Below are 17,069 nucleotides of genomic sequence, written 5' to 3' on the forward strand. Positions count from 1 at the left end.
TATGTCTACTGTAACCATGGATGTTTGAAGGTAAATGTCTGTTTTCTAGCCATCCGGTCTTAGGAATGATTCACAAGTAGGGTTGGTTATAATTTGAATTTTACCAATTTCTGATTCTGCTCATAAATTTTTATTCTTTTTGATACTCAGTTTCGATTCCAATGTGATTAAATAATGATATCAAACATTTTTCCTGTGTATCTTTTTTCGCAAATCATTTATTGGAGCTGAATGCCATGAACAAAAATCAACAGGCTACATAAAATCTGGACTCTTTAAGAGCTGTTTGTGTTCAAAATAGAAATGCATGATATAAATTGTATATTTTTATTTTTTCTAATGGAAGTTGTGGTTCTCTCATGATTCCGAAGGAAAGAAAAAACATTAGACAACTATACAAAATCACATGTAATTTATGAGTTAATGATCAAATTAACTCACCCAAGATGTACTTATTTCATTACTTATGAATCAGCATTTTGAACGAATCTCTCGTATGATTCAAAGGCAAATAGATTTTAACAGCCCCTTTTCGCCACCTACTGGCAAAACAATATAATGATACATCTTCATTTGAAGTGTCAAATTACTTTTAAAAAAGGTGATTTACCCTTTTCGAATTGCTACCATACAGATTGTACACACAGTTTATATATGAACTATAAACTTTAATCCCAGTACTTCTGTGGTTTGAATGTTTGTAACAGAAATAAAGATACTATGTGGCTGAAAAGACTGTGAAGTGGTTTCATTCATGACAGACAGGTTCTATATTTAGGTTAATGACAGCGCAAACACAGATTTAAATGTTTAAATCACTCCGGTGTGATTGTACGCTGCACAGATGAATCAAGTGATCACAACATTGATCGCACACATCAAAGGTGGAGGAATGAAACAGATGAATCATTGTAATTTAGGAATAGAATCATGTTGGTGTTTGAATAGTGTTTGTGATCTTTAATCATCTATTAAATTAAAGTGCTTTGTCATGTTGGAACAACTCTCTTGAAACATGTTTAGCTATTATATTTAGCTTTTTGGGCTTCTGATCGCAAATGTAGCCAAACTTTGGAGCACTTATATTTTTTAGCAAAGTCCTGGCATATCTGGTCCTCACAGATTAAGAAAAATAAATAAATAAATTTAAGTATATGATTATGGATTCTAAATCGATTTCCGATACCAAACCGTATTCACAAGCAATGCAGGATTTGCAAGAATAAAAGGAAAAATAAAAGTCTCCTCAATTAGTCCCTTTACAAAACCTTTATAAAAACAACACATGAAAGGCAAGTAAAGTTACTAAACCTTAATACGATTTGATAAAGTTTGATTTAAAGAAAAAAAAATGAAACTAAACAAACTAATCTTCAAGAAAAACTAAAAACATTTCAAAGTCTAGTCATGGAGCTACCTCACAGTGCAGAAAATGTTGTTCAGGACTTACATTGTTCATGTACTCGCTCAGCAGGTCTTGCAGGGCCTGGCGCACAGCGTTGCACTCGGCTACGATGCGTTCACGGCGATCGTCGCGTGTGCAGGAGGAGTCGGCCATGAGGGCGGCGCCACTGATGATGCTCTCCAGACGTTCCTCAAGTGACGGCCTGAAGCGAGCCTCACTGAATGTTAAAGGGTCCAGAATGATCTTATTCTGAAAGAGAAAGTAATAAATTAAAAACATATATATAATATATATAAAAATATCACCAGTTGCATTTTATTTTTAATTTTTTTTTGTGCCATAGTAGTCTCAGCCTAAAACGTCACACCCACAGACCGTTGGATAAACGTCTGATGCATATGGTACACAAAAGTGGAAACACTTCAGAAGTATCGAAGTCGTCATCGGATTGGTTGAATTCTACAGGATTTCCAGGAGACGTGTGTGTCGTGTTCTTTAACGTTTTGCCTGGAAACAAAAATACTGTGATGCCAAACCCCCTCACGAATGAAGAAAGCCGTTGTGTTTACAGCTGTGACAACAAGCGCTTATCAGGATCAACTAAATGCTGGATATTTAAAAGTATCTCAAATATTTAAAGTTTGTGGCATAGAATCTTTAAAATACATCTGAGAGTTTTACACACCGGTCTGTTATTGTGGCAACATTTCCATGCCCCGAAACGTGATGCTGAACGAAATTAACTGTGATTGGTTGTTTGACATGTTTGACCTCATAGGCGGGCCTAGCCAATGAAAGCTGCCATAGATTCCAGACCTATACGAGACAAGTGCCATAGTTGAGCATTTTAAGACTTTTGCATTGAAGTAATTGTGAGAAAACAACATTCAGTATATAAAAGTGTTCCTCTTCAGGAACTCGAGCTGCGTCGAGAACGTTTGGGGAACGCATCCAGCATGACGTCTCTGAATAACATGTATAATCAGTCCAAAGGAAGGGCGAGACATCATAGGCGGGTGACGTCAGAGACCAGGAAGCATAAAAGCATGAGCGGCGAAGCCGGATATCAGCCTTGTGTCTTCAGCAAGCACTCTGTGTGTGTGTCAGTGGCTGTTTGTGAGTCTTATTTAGTGTCGTTTGTCCACTGATAAACTCCATTGTCAAAGCTTCAATCAAGGGAAGTTTGGGCGAGAGCAGGCAGCGCTCAGGCTGTGTGTTTTTCCCTGCCAAAAAAAAAAAGGGGTAGGGACACACGCTGCTCGTGTGTTGTCTGCTTGAGAGTGAAGCACGCAGTGTCAGCTCTCGAGGGAGTTGACGGCTGCGATGCGAGCCTTTGCTTCACTCTCAGAAGGCTCTCTTTGAGGAGAGGGCTTTCACTGGCGTTTCTCGCGGTGCCAGCCCCACTTTCGCCAAGGCGAAACGGTGGTTGTGCTCGCGGGACTCGCTTTCGGATCTGCTGGAAGGAATGTAAGATGGGCAAGTCCCTATCTTCTTTCTTAGCCACCAGATCCGGTGCCCGCTCTTGGTGGTCGGAAGCCCACGTTTGCGGTACTTTCTCCCCGATGAGAGGGCGCGACGGCGCTGCCTGTCTTTCTCTGAGGAGATTGATGTGGAAAGGCGTCGATGAGCTCGCCAGTTACACAAGCACCAGTCACAAAAGCACCAGCTGCACAAGCATATTATGCCTAATATTAACATAAGCAGCATTAATGAAGAGTGGAGCTCTTGGGGGGCTGACTGTGCTTTTCTCGCTGTTAAGCGCTCCGCTCTTGTCGGGCACACTCTGAGGAGTGTGTCCGTGCATGCGATCCTGCAGTTGCGGTCGCGCGGTTGCCGAGGCACAGCGGCTACCGCGATAGTGGGAATCGCACATAATCTGGCGAACGGGTTGGAGACGGCTCGGCCTATCTCCGCCCGTGTTCACTAGATCTAGAGATCGTGCTCGAGGCTTTGAAACCAGCGCTGCGGTTTATTCGCCCTCTGAGACAGCTCGCTGCTGCTGCTTGCTCTCTCGCTGGGCACGCTCCGAGGAGTGTGTCCGTGCATGCGATCCTGCAGTTGCGGTCGCGCTGTTGCCGAGGCACAGCGACGGCCGCGATAGTGGGAATCGCACATGATCTGGCGAACGGGTTGGAGACGGCTCGTCTTATCTCCACCCGTGTTCACTAGATCTAGAGCTCATTCTCGAGGCTTGGAAACCAGCGCTGCAGTTTCTTCGCCCTCTGAGACAGCTCGCTGCAGTATCCATCTTTCTCTGAGGAGATTGATGTTGTTTGTGTGACTGAGTAGCATAAAATAATATATGTATATCATAATATCGACTATATTGCAGCATGAAAACTACTGCCAAATGTGTCTCAGTGGGTCCTGCACACTATAGTGAGAGGCCACAGAATCCAGTTCTGGTGGGCCCCAAGCAGGCTCTGGTAATGGAACAGAAGTAGACTCTCTCTGAGGAATGGAGACCATCAAGGTCGTCCCTCCTTGGGTTGCAGAGTCCGGGTCCTACAGCCGGTACTTCACTGTTCCGAGGAAGGATGAGGTGTTGTGTCCTTTTCTAGATCTGTGCTTTTTGAACCTCTCAGTCAGGGGACTGAAGTTTAGCACGACTGCACAGGCCAAGTCCGAGGACTGGTGTTTCACAATCTATCAAAAGATGCACTTATCTCCATCCATTCTTCATCGGAAGTTCCTGAGGTTTGCTTTTGGGGGCAAAAGCCTACCAATAAGGATCTTCCACTGGCCTTGCACTCTCACCCCACACTTTCCCGACTCAACCACATTGTTGATTGGTTGATATCAGCTGAATCTGAGTCGATGGTGGTTCGGCACCGAGGTGTCATTCTCGCTCACATGAAAGAGCTGGGGTTAAGACTTAACGCCAAGAAAAGTGTGCTTTCTCCAGTTCAGAGAACCACTTATCTGAGCATGGTGTGGGATTCGACCACGATGCAGGCACGTATGTCACCTGCTCGGATCGAGTCGATTCTCACTGCAGTTGCGAGAGTGAGAGAAGGCTGGTCACTCACTGTCAAGCAGTCACGGAGATTGCTGGGTCTGATGGCAGCTGCATGCAACGTGAATACTATTGGCCTGCTGTACATGAGAGCCCTACAGTGGTGGCTCAAGACCAAGGGGTTCTCCCTGAGGGGAAACTAAATGCTAAAGGTCACGTGGCGCTGCCTACGTGCCTTAGATATGTGGAGGAAGCCTTGGTTCTTGTCCCAGGGACCGGTGCTGGAAGCTCCATGTCACCGCGGTATGATAGCGACGGACGCGTCCCTCACCAGCTGGGGTGCGGTCATGAGTGGCCACCCTGCCCGTGGTCTGTGGAGTGGTCGCCATCTGACATGGCACATCAACTGCCTGGAGATGCTGGCCGTGCTTTGTGCACTTCGTTATTTTCTCCCAGACCTAAGAGGTCACCATGTGTTGGTGCGCACCGACAACACAGCGGTGGTCTCTTACATCAACCATCAAGGAGTTCTGCACTCACGCCGTTTATACAACTATTGTACCAGATCCTTGTGTGGGCCCAGGACGAATTCCTCTCGCTCAGAGCAGTTCACATTCCTGGGCATCTTAATATGGGAGCAGACATCCTGTTGAGGCAGGGGCCGAGGCCCGGTGAATGGCGGCTTCACACTGAGGTGATGAAGCAGAGTTGGAGATGTTGGCCAGACTCGGGTGGATCTGTTTGCGACTCGAGAGACATTGCACTGTCCCCTCCGGCTTCCTCTGACTCATCCAGCTCCACTGGGGCTGGACGCCATGGTACAGACATGGCCGAGGCTTCATCTGTAAATTTTTCCCCCGATTGCTCTGCTCTTAGGAGTTCTGGAGAGAGTGCGCCAGGACGGAGTCGAGCTGCTGTTAGTAGCCCCGTTCTGGACAGGCTGGGTATGGTTCCTGGGCCTGATTTCTCTTTTTGACGGCACTCCATGGGAGGTTCCCATCAGGAGAGATCTCCTCTCACAGGCGGAGGGTGCACCCCCGCATGGAGCTTAGAGGCTGTAAGTGTTGTCTCTGAGGAGGCACAACTCTTAGCTTCTTGTCTCTCAACCGAGGTTGTAAGAACGTTCTCCAATCCAGAGCTCCCTCAATGAGGAAACTGTATGCCTTGAAGTGGAAGCTTTCACTTCTTGTTTCGGAGACCGCCAGGTCGACCAAGTTAACTGCCCGGATGGTACAGTGCTGGAGTTCCTGCAGGCTCTCCGCAGGGTTGACCCACTCCACCTTGAAGGTCTACGTGGCGGCCATGGTGGCCTACCACGCACCTCTCGGTGGCCAGTGAGTGAGCAGAAACCCTCTGGTTACATGTTTCCTCCATGGTGCGCTGAGGCTGAGGCCTCTGGCCAGAAGAAGCTTAAGCTAAGCGGTGATCAGGATGCTGTCCTAAGTCTCGAGTCCTCTGATCTCCCCTGTCCTGGGGGTCAAGACTCACTTCCTTCTAAAGTTTGGCATTGGACGGGTTGTCCCCAATTTCTGTCAGGCTCTTCTCCTTCTCTTGCTTTACCTGTGCTCTTCCACACTGGGCAGAGATTGGAAAGTCTGCCGGCGTGGGGATTCTCGTTCCCCAAACGTTCTCGACGCAGCTCGAGTTCCTGAAGAGGAACATCTAAGGTTACGTATGTAACCCTGGTTCCTCGAAGGAACGAGACGCTAGGTCGCAGTGCCACACTTCCGGCATCTCTGGCTGGCGCTTGCTTTATCCTTTGAGGCTGATATCCGGCTTCGCCACTCATGCTTTAATGCTTCCTGGTCTCTGACTTCACCCGCCTATGACGTCTCGCCCTTCCTTGGGACTGATTATACATGTTATTCAGAGACGTCACGCTGGACGCGTTCCCCAAACGTTCTCGACACAGCGTCTCATTCCTTCGAGGAACCAGGGTTACATACGTAACCTTAGACATTTATCAGTATTACACAAAAATAATAATAATGATTACAATCATGTAAGAATCACAATGTCCATTTCAAACTAAAATATTGTCTGTTACATATTCTTCTGAATCGTATATGCTGGATAAAATATTTAGACCTTATAGTCTTAGATATTAATTTTTGATGGACTGTATAAAACAACCAATCACAATCTTTAGATCATTGATTTATACAGTAAGCCTTAGTCTCACAACTGTGAATAAAAAATCCCCAAGATGGTAGAGATCTTTGTATAGCTGATAAAAAGATAACAAGCGCTGAGGTTTGCCATAGTTTCCATTAGCTAACCACTGAAGACAGTCGGTTGGAGCCCATACCCAGAGGCTGCTAAGGTGACCTTCAAGGTGAGATACAGGGCCTTGGTTACAACCACATTGTAATTTAATGGGGCTTTTAAACACAGGACGCAGACTACAGAACAGCCTCCCTTTTTATTGATGAAAAGTTGCTACCAAATACAGGCTTTATGATCTCTTGGGCTGGGATGGGAAAATTACCATATTTATAGTGGCGATATTATGTTTTACGACTATATATGAATATGGATTCGGCAGCAGTTTGCATTTTGTGGACTTTGCCGGTGCAGATGAGGTGGAGGTGGCATTTAGAAGAACCAGAGGTGGCTTGTGTCTGTGCACTTTACTTTTTAGACTAATATACAGAAAGCCACTTCAGCAACTCCTAATAAGAAGTTCACAGATCTTTCGTCTTTTATATCTCAGCATGCACTTCCTATTCTTTGCCAGGTCCACAAGCAGGAAATTATGTTTGCGTCTTTTGTATTGTATGTGCTAACCTAGCAGCAGTACTGCCAGCTAACAGTGACGCAATTAGAGAGAGAAAAAGACATAGAGACACCTTTCCCATATTAGCATGTTGCCATGGAGATCAACTCTTAAGTAAAAGGAATATCAGCAGTCTTGGCCATCTCAATGACTCAGTGATAAATATGTGGACATTTATTGGTTTGTTTGAAATTGGTTGGTGTCAAGTTACCGGCTCTGTTGTGGTCTTCCCTCTTCTGCCTGAGTGAGGGGCTAAACCGGCTGGACCAAAGCCATTGTGAAACAATTTGTACAGATTACTTAGATCTTGTGTGACTCATATGCCGATTACATTCCAATTATGATTTGATTTAGTTAAAGAAAACATAAAACAGCCTTTGCAACACATCTGACTTCTGTAATACAGCGTGTACTTGAGTCAAATAATATTTAGCAGGGAATAAATGTAGGCCAAGTCCTGGTTTGACTAAACAGGAATTGGTTCAGATTGTGAACATCCAGCTCATATTTGTATTTGATATTTCTCCACCTGCATGGCCTTCAGCTTTCTTTTTCTTTACAATAGCATTGATTCATAAGCACTGATGAATCATGCAAAACCAGGTGCATTTATTACACTACTGAAAAAGACAAATTCATTTGCATTGTATTGCATAGCTTACTGCATTGCTTGCAGAATGACTGAAGAAACAAAAAATAATCTGTGCTTGTGGGAATTGCATTCATCATCATGCCTTAATATTGGCCTTATTAAACACTTATATTGATTGGACGAAATACTGTAGGTTAAGGATAGCAGTGCTTACAAATACAAATATATTTCTACAACAGCTTTTTTTTTTTATTTTTTTTTTTTTTTTTTTTTTTTTTGGTCCTTGAATCTGATTGGCTGATAAGAGTGTTATGTTAGAGTCCAACAGGTATTTCACCATTTGAATCACTCTGATGTGTCTTTAGCAGAGGTGGGTAGAGTACCCAAAAACTTGTAAAAGTAATTCTAGAAATATTTACTCAAGTAAAAGTAAAAGTACTAGTCTTGAATAGTTACTTGAGTAAGAGTAAAATAGTATCGGATAAAAAATCTACTCAAGTAGTTAGTTACTAGTTACTTTGGGTCATATATACGGAGCCTATTTTGATTTAGATATATAGATAAAATGTAGGTAATGTATGTGTGTTTGTATAAATGTATATATTTCATCAGCCTTTACTCCAATGTATGTAATTTATTATAAAACCCTGTCTGTTTACTTAAGTAACAAATATAGGTGTCATGCCATAACATATTTTTTTTATACGACTGACTTTATATTAAATGTGAATTTAACATTGAAAGTTAATGTGATATAAATATTGCTACTAATCTTTCATTGTTCCTGGTGGAATGACCTCCCCAACTCAATCTGAGTCCTTAGCCATCTTCAACAATTGGCTTAAAACACATCTCTTCCATCTTTATTTGACCCTCTAACTTTAGCACTCACTATTCTAATTCCATTCTTAAAAAAAAAAAAAAAAAAAATTCTAACCACCTTTCTAATCTTTTTGTATTCTATTTTCTTTTCATTTATTATGCAATTGTGTGTGTGTTTGTGTGTGTGTGTGTGTGTGTGTGTGTGTGTATATGTGTATGTATGTATGTATCATTTATTATGCAATTGTGTGTGTGTGTTTGTGTGTGTGTGTGTATGTGTATGCATGTATGTATATATGTATGTATCTTCGATGCTGTATACAGAGCATTGTCTTTGTACTTTTGACTGAATAGCCTAGCAACTTTTATGATGGCTGTTATTGCTGTTCATTAAATATTATTCAATAAATAATATGTTATATAAATAATAGTAGTATTTAATAATAGTGTTTAATATTGAAAAACATGTCTGTGTGTGTTTGTGATGGTGATTTTGGTTACATTGTTCCGCCATCACATGGTGACAAGAGACTGTTTTTCAAGTCAGCAGTAAATAATTTTATAATGAAAAGTCACAAATGGAAGTTATTTTTACTTTTAACAACAGCTTGTAAGATGTAGGGGTGGGTGGTATGAGCTAAAATTCATATCACAATATTTTACACTGTCCAGGCGATATCAATATGATGAAATATGAGGAAAAAAAATATACAGGTAAAATATTTTAACCTTATATATCTAGACAAAGTGAAAAAGTAAAAAGAAAAAAAAATGTCAATTTAGATTATCCATTTGAATGTATTCCTGTGATCAAAGCATCATTGTCTTCAGTGTCTCACATGATACTTCAGAAAACATTTTAATATTCTGATTTGCTGCTCAGTAACCATTTCGGATTATTATCAATGTTGTAAACATTTGTGCTGCTTAATATTTTTAAGGAGAATATTTTTTAAATATTTTTAATTTTTTAACGTTTCTCTTATGAATATTTGAAATTGTTCTTTATGTCAGACTGTTGGAGTTCATCAGAAATAGAGCATCAGTTTGCTGTCATGGATTTGTCACATCGCGCCGCTCGCATCTGGTGTGGACACGTTGTTTAGGTATTTGTGAATCTTAAGTATATTCATAATCTGCTTTACATTTACCTGACACTAGAATTCCTTTCACAAACTTGTAATGTAGAGCAAAACCAAGCATCTTTCATTTATATTTCTACATGGCTCCCTGCTAAACAAGATAAATGAAAAATGTGAATTCATGAATATATAACGGTATCCACAGTATAGAAAAATACATATTATTGAACAACATAATATTGGAAAGTCACAGTGCCCCTAGTAAGACGCAACTAACAAAAGCACTGAGCAGAGCTGCCAATGGAAATCTCTCTTAACAAATGAAAGCATAATATGACTCAGTGGACATTCAAACGAATGTTTTATTGTGAATATCAGATTGAGCAGAAGAATGAATGCTGTATCAGATGCAGGTAATCACACTTGCTGAGTCAATCTCTCTCATAATTCTCTACTACACCTAACACACTGCTTTTAATACAGTAATAAAATATATAGTTTAATGAAGCAACTCAAAGTTCTTTTGTTACTAATTCTAAAGTTTGAATTTTTGAATCAGTAATGGAGGCTTGGGGCTTAGCTGTTAAACTGTCACATTTAGGTTTGAATCCATGGCAGAAAGAAGTAGTTCTGCACAAAAAAAGAGCTTTTAAAAACACTCCATTGTTGTTCCTAATTTATTTAGAGTGCTGTCAAAATGTTGTATAAACACATCAACACAATTGGCACCACTGTGATTGGGCCGTATAGACACTAGTAGTGTGATATTGTTTTATTATACTCTCTCTCTCTCTCTCTCTCTCTCTCTCTCTCTCTCTCTCTCTCTCTCTCTCTCTCTCTCAGAATCGATCTATATATAAATATATATACATAGCCGGTTTCAATGATAACTACATAAACGTTACTGCGCATGCAATTTTTTGTGGCCCTAACTTAACTTCCGGTAGACTTCCAAATAGAATCAATATCAATAGTAGTCCCTCTAGAGTAGATTATTTTTGATAACATGCCAAATATGTTTGCTGCGTAAATCAGACGTGCGATTCGTGGATCGTTTCTGAGATTTTCGGAATGCATCATGATTCTCTCTTGAATCGATTCTGAGCTTAGTTTTTAACAGCAGATGGTGGTCTAGGATAGTTTTTAACCGCACACTCAAATGCTCACGAAGAAGAGTGCTTGTGCGTTTGGCTGAGAAATGTAAGTATTTAAATGTACTTGCACATCTGCTTTTATGCTTTTATGATTCAAGATTAATGTAAACAGCCCACTGTGAACATCCTTGTAATTTACTTCAACCTTTTTGAACTTTATGATTATTTTAGGTTCAAATGGTGCGTGTGTAAGGAACTGGAAGCAAGCAGAATACGGCTATTTCTAAATCACGCAGTGCCATCTGTTGTTAAAAACTAAGCTCAGAATCAATTAAAGAGAGAATCGTGATGCCATCGGAAACTCCCAGAATTGATGGAAAATAAGTTCTCGATTTGTAATTTGCAATATATATATATATATATATATATATATATATATATATACATATGACAATTCTACTTTGCCATTACAAAAATAAATTATATTTTTGTTATTTTAAATTGTAAAAATATTTAACAATATTACTGTTTTAACTGTATTTTACTAAATTTAATTTAAATAAGTTTACTGAGCATAAGAGACTTACTTCAAAAACATAAAAAAAGATTGACCCTACAGTTCTGAATGTTTTTTTTTTTTATAAACCTAAGCATATCTAAAATCTCAAATTTATACGACCACACATACCTAAATAAAGACACAAAACACATACAATATGCATTAAAAAGACAGATGAAGTGAAATGCAAAAAGTAATTATGAAAGTGTGCCATCAATTTGTCTGCACAAACATAATTAGTCCAGATTGATTGTTGCGGAGTACACAAACTCATCTGTAAAAAAAAAAAAAAAATGGATCATGATAGGCCAGACGCAATCAGTCATGTAGTGTACTGTATGCACATGTGTGTATGTTTTAGAAGTGGGTGGGAATGCCACTTACTCCTCTAACAAAATGTGACAGGTTGTTTGTCAAGGACGGTATAATTACGGAGCGAACGAGAAAGAGGTGCATTGAATGCAACCTACTTTTACACGGTGACTAAAGTGCTTTGGAGCGAGAGGATGGGAAAGAGGAAAAACATGGGTGAGAGAGAGAGTGAAAAGGACAGAAAGAGTGTGACGAACAAAGTTGGCTAGGCTGGTTACTATTCAGTGCAGGTTATTAATGACTAGTGTCTATCTAGGGTGTCTCTAATTCTGCTGGAATCCAGCAAACCACTGTCCTACATTCAGTGCTGGTGTGTGTGCGGACATACAGCAGTGTTAAGAGGGCTGGTGCTCCATCTGATTGAGTCATACAAACACCACCTGCTCCATCTCAGTGCCACCAACACTGCCTCCATTTGATAAGCTATTAAAAAGTTTCTGTCATCACTGTAAAGCAACTGCCAAAATCCGAAGTCTGTCTAGTATGCTTGTGTTGTGTGTTGGCGAGCCTTCTGTCCACCACAACAGTTTATTTACACCACCCGCATGCCAATGCTTACTTGCATTTGAGTTTGTGTCCTCACAGACTGTAGGCTAAAAGAGCTGTTCTGAAACTGAGAAAGCATGACTAAACACATTTCTGTGACTGACGCAAACCAATAATGACAAAGTAACCTAGTATTATTTATTTATTTATTAATTTATTTTGTCAAGGCAATCTCATAGATGCTACAGTAACAAAAAACAGCCAACAGTATTGAATCACGAGTCACTTCCTTAAAGAGGTCATATCATTTTTTTTTATTACTGTTTTATAACCATTTTTCATTTTATTTTACATTTTAAACTTTGTTTCCTTGTTTTCCCTCTTAAGATCGTTACTGAGTCCAAAATGTTCATATGCATGTTTTTTTTTGTTTGTTTGTTTTTTTTTGATGCGGATGTGAAAAACGCAGCAAATTTAACCCGATCCAAAAAAAAATTATGGTGGATGAAAGTTTCGGAGGCAGTATGTAAAAGTGATTGACACAATGGGATAGGCTATATAGGCTTAAACATATCACAGTAATTCTGGTATTTATTGTGATTGCACGATCAATGATGATAATTCAGGGAATCTTACGCATCTACTAAGAGACAAAAATAAAATCCTGTTTGTTTAGAGAAAAGTATTATCTTTCCTATTTGTACCCTGGTGTTATCAGCATCACTAAGTACACATTATGTAATGTCTATTTCATACTGGAAGTCAGAGGGACCATGTCACTCCGGTCGGCACAAAATAGGCTTTATAATTATTATCTCAGGAAGACTACTTCTTTTCATGGGGAGAATTTTTACCAGTTGGCTATATTGCAAACCATAAAATATCACCCATCCCTAGAAGTTGTATTCATTTTTAACATGTGAAAAAATGAGTATATCAGTATAAAATCTTAAATCTTAATTCAAATGATCAAGTGAATGGAAAGTGTCAAGTTTTTTTTTTTTTTTTTATGACCCATTAACCAGAAGAATGTTTTAAATTAAACTGTGGCTTATTTGTGCAAAATAAGTTTTTATCTAAAAACTGGAAAAACCTGATAAGATAGTTTCAAGGATGTGTTTTTTTTTTTTTTTTAAATCTCAAAACCGTAAGATACATGAATGAATCTACAAACACACACACACACACACACACACAGACACAAACACATGCCTGAGAAAAGCAAACTGACAGTGAGAAAGCTTCACAATTCAATCCAGGAGCTGCAACCCACTGGCAACAGGACAGCACCATCTCTCCATCCATCCTGTGGTGTAGATTTATGCTTTCTATGTTAATTCTGTCTTCGAATGCTGAGTCACACGGTCAACATAAATATATTAAATTGAGCTATATATGAAATAATAAAATATTATAAAACTAAAATAAAAAGTTATCTTAATTTCTAAAATAGAATTTATTTATTGTTTCTTATTAAAGATTATTTAGTTGTCAGTAAATCATTTATTAAGAAATGTTCCAGAGTTTTTTTTTTTTTTTTTTTTTTTTGGGATATATAGAATGGAAACATCACTGCATAGCACAAATTTCTTATAAATAAGACTGATAAAAAAATAAATAAAAATAAAAGAACAAATAAATAAATTAAAATTGTAAAAAAAAGTTAGGAAAACCATGTAAAGTTGAGAAATTGGGAAATATTTTTTACTATTTAAAAATAACTGATTTCTATCTGAGTAAATTTAAGATGTATAGAACAGTGTTCAGTGATGTACGTATGTATGCATTTATTTCTTTATTTAATTTGCTTCTAAAGAAGACACCAAAGAAATCCTTTGAGAGGGGTGGAGAAAAAAAGAAGGGAAAAAAAGAAAACATAAGTCACGCAAAGTAACCTCCAATCACAGAGACAAGAGACAAAAGCTGACTTTAAAAATGGGTTTGAAAGGGCACAAAGACTCATGGGAGCCTTTGGAAAACAGCTCGTTTGAATAGGAGAGAGAAAGCACAGAGGACAGAGCCCCTGGGGAAAAGCTCCTATTGTTATTCCATTTGGTGCTTATTGCAGGCACAGGGTCTGAGTGACAATCTGAAAGCACAGTGAAAGGGAGAGAGGAGTGAGTCGCACTTATCCTTCAAGGAGCCTATAGCTAGGCATCCATCCACCTATTTTTATGCGCATTTTGGATTATCGCATTAAAAAATGCTGGATGGAAACGTCAAAATTTCAAATAAATTCTAAAAATGTCCACAAAAAACTAGTAGGTTAAACTTTTTTATCCGTAAAAATAAATAAATAAATAAATAAAAGTGCATAAACTACGATGGAAACACATTTACGGAATAAACCCCAACGTGCGTATTGAAAAAGTCATGTGACTGAGCTATGAAACAGGATAAATTGACTAACCAGTGGACTGATCTTGTTTACAGCATCTATAAGTTGTTTTGGTTGTTCTGAAATGCCTGAGGAATAACTATTTCTGTAGAATTAGTCTTAAATTACTGTGCTCCCAAACAGAAGGCATCCAACTCTAAAAGCAATGACCGCATTTATTGTGTTGCATCTGCTCTCTATAAACCAAAAGTAATTTATTCCATGTGAAAATTATTACATTCAGTGGATTCCCCTAGTTTTCTTAAGCCCCTTTCACACTGCGATTCCGGAAAAAAACTTGTGAAATATGTCCCTGCAATTGTTCCCGGGGTAGCTAAATTTTGCCCCTTTCACACTGCCAGTGATTATCCTGAATATGAGTGTGCGTTCACACTCAACCTGTTAAGGTCCTGTAAAGGCATTTGACATCAGGATATTACATGTAACGTACGAGTCGAAAAGTCGAACTTTCACTGAAGCTGGTGAACGATCTCATCTTCAGCACAGAAAATGAGGAACTAACTGATCTCTGCTTCATTACAGTTAGCACATTTTATTTTATTTTTTTCGCCGCGAATGTTGATCTGCCTTCAAAACACTTGTTAAAAATATGAGTCCAACGTGCAGTGTGAAAGGGACTTTAGAGATATTTAGTGCCAGTTTATCAGGAAGTGACAATTTTCTTTTCTTTAACCTGTTGGATGGTAACGCTGCTTTATTCGCAAAAGTTTTATGCAGTATTCCAGTTTTCCACATAAGTTAAATTTGCATATTTTATATGGAAACATAGCTAATGCTTTCATTTTACTTGCAAAGTCGAACTCATGAACAAATCATTAATTCGAGCCAAATCTTGTTAGGGAATCGGTTGAACTGGTTCACGAAACCGAACAACATAATCCCGAATTGTTCTTAAGGCAACAACTCACTGACTTATTGAACCAAGGAATAAACCGTAAGTAAACTGATCTCAGAATAGAGCATTCATGGAATGTGACTAAAGTTACAGTCCATCTAAAAATGTAAATGCTGTCATCAATTGTTCACTGTAATGTCATTCCAAAACTGTATGACATATTTTATTCTGTTTAACAAAGATATTATATATACAGTTTCAGTTCCCATTGACCTCAATTGTAAGGAGAACAAAATCAATGGGAATCAAAACAGTTTATAAACATTCTTCAAAATATCTTATTTTAAGTTCAGAAGATGAAAGAAATGCATACAGGTTTAGAACAACATGAAGGGGAGCAAATGATGGCATAATTATAATTTTGGGAGGACTATAGCTTAAGGGGACGAAAAGTAAATTTAAGCAAATATAATGCACTGGAAAATATCATTACAATTTGATTATAGGACAGATTTATCAACACACATACCACAAAGTTTTAATAAATAGCATTATGCAGCTGAAGGATGTTAATGAAATTGTATTTCTTCATTGCAAATGCAAATTACATCATAAATGTTTTTTTTTTTTTTTTAATTATTATTTTTTTATGAGCTGAATCACGGTTGCAACAAACTGCAATAAGAGACATTTACAATAAACACTATTATCAATAAAGCTTAATTGAAAAAAAAAAATATATATATATATATGTGCCTATGTATGGCTCTTTTGTAACATTTTAGAGCATGTGAACCACGTGAAGACAACTGAGGCCCCTCTGGGTCTGGGTTAGGACTAGGGTCAGTGAATATCCAGGTACTCTGTGATGCACATGAGGCCATCCTTTGAAGAAATATTAGAATATGATAGATTAATATAAATGATACAATGTTAGATCTGCAATGAGTTGTTCAAGAAAGTAAATCCAACAGCATTACTGGAGCTGAAATTCATCTAACCTTTAGTCTAAGCTTCAGACAAGGCCAAAGATCTAGTGCATTTGTTTAAAATCTGAATAATAAAAAAAAATGGCTAGATTGTTGCAATTTACACAAACATTCACTTTGTTTCAGAATAAGTTACAATATGCCAAAACTGTAATTAAATCTCAAATTAGAACCTAATTGCATCTCTAAATGGATTTAATATTGATAAACATTGCCAGACATAAGATCTATACTAAAGTTGATATGAAAAGATTTGGGGCTTAAGATCTGAAAGGCTAACCATTATTACTCTGGGAGAAATAGCTAAAATTGACATGTATTCGTTTAGCAGATGCTTTTATCCAAAGCAATGAATTAAAACTAATACAACGTTAGAGATTAGCTATGTGTGCTTGGGGAGGACCAGAAGAATCATCTGAAGAACCATGTATATCATGAAGTCATATATTTGCATAAAAATTTCAGTGCACAGATGCAATATAATTGTCCTTGTGCTATAATCTCAATCTTGGGAAACAATGTAATGCACGCGCAGTAGTTAATTGTTCGTTCTTGAGCGTAGGTGACAGAATACAAGATGTGTGCTGATTGCAGTGACAACGGTGAGACACAGAGGTTAAAAAAAGTGTATACCTTGAAATGTAATGCAAAAATAGAAGAAGAAAAAATTAATGCATGGTGAACATGTTCTGCCGTGTTCAGT

The 17,069-nt window shown here is 38.5% G+C and overlaps 1 protein-coding gene across 1 annotated transcript in view; it reads right to left on the reverse strand.

The window, feature by feature from the left end:
• LOC127948770 (catenin alpha-2-like) overlaps positions 1-17,069 on the reverse strand; it is a 403,027-nt gene that overhangs the window by 280,229 nt on the left and 105,729 nt on the right. Inside the window, exon 7 of the mRNA XM_052545461.1 lies at positions 1,451-1,654. Within this exon, the coding sequence (XP_052401421.1) occupies positions 1,451-1,654 (204 nt within the window). The remainder of the gene's footprint in view (positions 1-1,450; positions 1,655-17,069) is intronic.

The sequence above is a fragment of the Carassius gibelio genome, chromosome B1 (assembly GCF_023724105.1).
Source record: "Carassius gibelio isolate Cgi1373 ecotype wild population from Czech Republic chromosome B1, carGib1.2-hapl.c, whole genome shotgun sequence".
Classification (NCBI taxonomy): Eukaryota; Metazoa; Chordata; class Actinopteri; order Cypriniformes; family Cyprinidae; genus Carassius; species Carassius gibelio.